General features: G+C 43.9%; 1 protein-coding gene across 1 annotated transcript in view; it reads right to left on the bottom strand.

The window, feature by feature from the left end:
• Positions 1 to 1,215: 1,215 nt before the first annotated feature.
• CCT4 (chaperonin containing TCP1 subunit 4) overlaps positions 1,216 to 3,357 on the bottom strand; it is an 11,276-nt gene continuing 9,134 nt past the window's right edge. The window contains exons 12-16 of the mRNA XM_017745224.1: positions 3,083 to 3,193; positions 2,686 to 2,816; positions 2,356 to 2,590; positions 1,722 to 1,835; positions 1,216 to 1,431 (exon numbers count right to left, since the gene is read on the bottom strand). Of these exons, the coding sequence (XP_017600713.1) occupies positions 1,414 to 1,431; positions 1,722 to 1,835; positions 2,356 to 2,590; positions 2,686 to 2,816; positions 3,083 to 3,193 (609 nt within the window). The 3' untranslated portion in view covers positions 1,216 to 1,413. The remainder of the gene's footprint in view (positions 1,432 to 1,721; positions 1,836 to 2,355; positions 2,591 to 2,685; positions 2,817 to 3,082; positions 3,194 to 3,357) is intronic.

Genomic DNA, 3,357 nt, shown 5'->3' with positions numbered 1-3,357 from the left:
CGGGGCAGGGCTGCAGCTTCGCCCCGCGCCCCGCCCGTGCGGATTTTTAGGTAACTTCTTGCAGGATTTTAGTCGGCACCTGTAACTCTCACTGGCGAGCCCACGTTTTTTGCACCCTCAAGTTATTAAAGAAGCTTTTTCCGTCTTGAAGTTTGTACTTCAGGTAAGCAATTATAGAGTAAGGCTAAACCAGGATAAGCAGGAACATTCTGTCCTAGGAATATTCTATCCTAAATCAGGATAAGCAGCAACATTCTGCCTCTACAAAGAGGTGTTAATGATGGATGGACCTATTTACTGTAGTGAAATTACAAATTATTTTTGTGTATGAAATCACATACAATTTTTGTAATTCTTTTGTAATTGTCAAGAATTGTAACTCTCTGATAATGGGGGATTAAAGCTTTAAATCATAGCACCTAAACTAAGTGATCATTGCTGGATGTGAGCCTGTGGGGTAGGGCAGCATTTGCAATTTTTGCTATTTTAAACAGGCAATGAATAATTAATGCAGAACATTAATGACTAAATCGATTGTCTAATTTATTAATTAGTATTTGAGTTATTCTGTTTGGTCCACTTGGCAAGTCACAGGAAAGTTATTTCAGTAACAGCAGGTCAACACCATGGTGGAAGTTCACTCAAAAGTTCCAGCTCCAGCCAATCATGAATGGAAATGTGAGAAGAAATGGAAGATACACTCCTTTAAACAGAGGAATTGGGTTGTTTCAATACGGCAATAATGGACATGAAAGGGTTAAGTCAAAATGTCAGGCTAAGAATTAGAATTTGGAAAGCTAATTTGCTTTATTATAGAACAGTGTACTTTTGACTTCTTGGCCAGCTTTGGGAAAACCAATCAGTCTGGGGGCAGGGGGAAGAGACAGAGTGAAGAGCACCCTTTGTAGGACTCTGGGTCATGTGATGGCATCAGGAATCACTGCAGACCTCAGGAGAGTAAGGAATGTGATGTGCTCCCACTGCAAAGATCCTCCTCCTCTCTAGCCCCGCATCCTTAAGGGCAGTAACACCACTCCCTTAGGGAAAGCTTCTGGAGGAGCAGCTCTAAGCCAGCTAAGTGTTACTAGAGTGCACTTCAAGGGTGTTTTTAGAATATATCACTAGAACTAATAAGTTGCCTTAAACATTTCAGAGATAAAGAGGAACACAGAAAACCAAATGCAGCAAATTCTAACAAAATTATACAGCAAAGACTCAGGTAGACTACTGCGTGTTTATTGATAAAACAGCACTTTCTTTTTGAAAACCAACTGGTTTTTAAGTTAAACCTGATCAAAGTACATCAGTCTTGGTGGACTTTAAGACAATTCACACAGGCGCTTTTGGTGAGGAATCCATATTCCAGCTACAGGGCAGGAGCTCGAGGCCATGGTCCCCACCTCTCTGCTCAGCTTACCCTCGAGTGTTCACCTGCAAGGAGGGCACACAGTCAGGCAGAAGAAATCACAGCATACATCACAATTCCTCCTTTGTTTAAAGACCCTGGGGTTTTAGTGACTCTAATTCCCTGCTTTATGGTGTGGTATTTATAGTGCATTTAATTTTAGCTGCAGTTATTAAAAGGCTGAATGGTCTTAAGCAGCACACAAACTGAGAACACTCTACACAGTAGCTGTATTTTGAAGCGCAGCAAACAAATGACAACATCCTGGTGCTTGTGAAGGAAAGATAACCCAACCCACGATGCCAACGCCACTCACCACATCATCAATCTTGAGAATGCTGCGCACGGTTTCTGTCGCAAGGGTCAGTGCACTCAAAGACACCAGCAGAGGCTGCACGACCAGCTCCTCCAGGATGTTGGAAATGCCACCCTAGGGGAACAAGGAGCCTTCACTTTGTGCAAGACAGACTGCAGTCACATTTAGCACATTTTATTTTAGCAGAATCCTGAGGGCAGTCAACTCCTAGACTATCACAGGGCTTTCATCTGCAACAGGGGCATTACAGCACACATCTTCTCCCCCCAGGCATTTGAGATATCCAGTAAAAATCAGCCAACAGAAAAAGTCAAGAGTGCCAACTGAGAAGAAGCTGTGGTGCTACTCCCAGCTTAAAAACACCTTCCACTGCAGATCATACTGATGTGTCATTCTAAACTGATCTACTGTTGTAGCTGAAATGCTGTTGTAGAGACATGAGATGTTTCTTGTCCTTTGGGTACGGCGTTTGATACCAATGCTCAGGGTAAGCTTGTAAGAGAACAAGCTGCAATTTCCCTCTGTTACTTTTAAGGAGGCTACTGCTATGCAGCACCAACTTGCCCTCTCACTAGTCCAGCCCTAAGGTTAAGCATTTCTCCTGTAATACCCAGGTATTCTAACCCCTTATTACCTTTCTGACGTTAATGCCAGCTGTTTTCTCTCCTTGGGCATGTCTGTTTCTGAGCTCTGTTACCGTGGAAATGGGATTGAGCCCTGCGTTCTCAGCCAGGGTGGAGGGAATGACTTCGAGTGCATCCCCGTAGGCACGGACACAGTAGGACTCCATCCCCTTCAGTGTCCGTGCGTACTCATTCAGCCGCAGCGCCAGCTCGATCTCCGGGGCTCCACCACCAGCAATCAAAGCCCTGAGAGCACAGAAATGACCATCAAACCTCGCTTCACTGAAGTGCACACACCATCAGGCTTTATGTGTCATTAATTAACCAAACTGAGACATTACCTTTTCTTCACTAAGCACCTTATGACACACAGGGCATCGTGAATGGAGCGCTCGGCTTCCTCCAGGACGAGTTTGTTGGATCCACGTACCACGATGCTCACAGTTTTGCCAGGGTTTGTGCAGCCTGTAATCTAAAACATAAAACCAAATACTGACACTGGGGAAAAAAATTAAAGTTTGGGACAAAAAGACACTGCCATTGGCACTTTTTAAACTGTGTAACAGCACTGATGTCTGGCCAAGCAAAGCCACTGCACCGCCAAAGTCAGTAGCTACTCAGAGCTTAGAAGTAGGTACTTAAATGTAATAAATTACACAGTAAAAAACATTAAAGCTACCAGTTATTAATATAACTGACAGATGCTAAGTGGGTATTAACATTTTGTGTCTCACTCACCTTTACTAGTTTCCCAGAACCGTTCAAGTTGACCTCCTCTGCCAGCTCAGCAGAGCCCAGCATGTCAGGGGTGAACTGGTCAATGTGAGCCACAGGCTTAGTTCCAATTGTCTGAAAAAATAATGGGAAAAAAAATTAATCCAGAGGCTGACTGCAGAGTCAGCAAGTACACTGCATGTTGTTCTTCTGCATAGGACAGTAAAATGCAGAAGGGACTGTGGCTTTTACATCTGTCCTGAATCCTTCCATACAAGTGTGACTGCTCAGCAGAGCAG

This window comes from Corvus brachyrhynchos, unplaced genomic scaffold (genome assembly GCF_000691975.1).
Source record: "Corvus brachyrhynchos isolate BGI_N302 unplaced genomic scaffold, ASM69197v1 scaffold69, whole genome shotgun sequence".
Classification (NCBI taxonomy): domain Eukaryota; kingdom Metazoa; phylum Chordata; class Aves; order Passeriformes; family Corvidae; genus Corvus; species Corvus brachyrhynchos.
The sequence above is the reverse complement of the archived record's forward strand: the minus strand, read 5'-3'. Positions and strand labels throughout refer to the sequence as shown.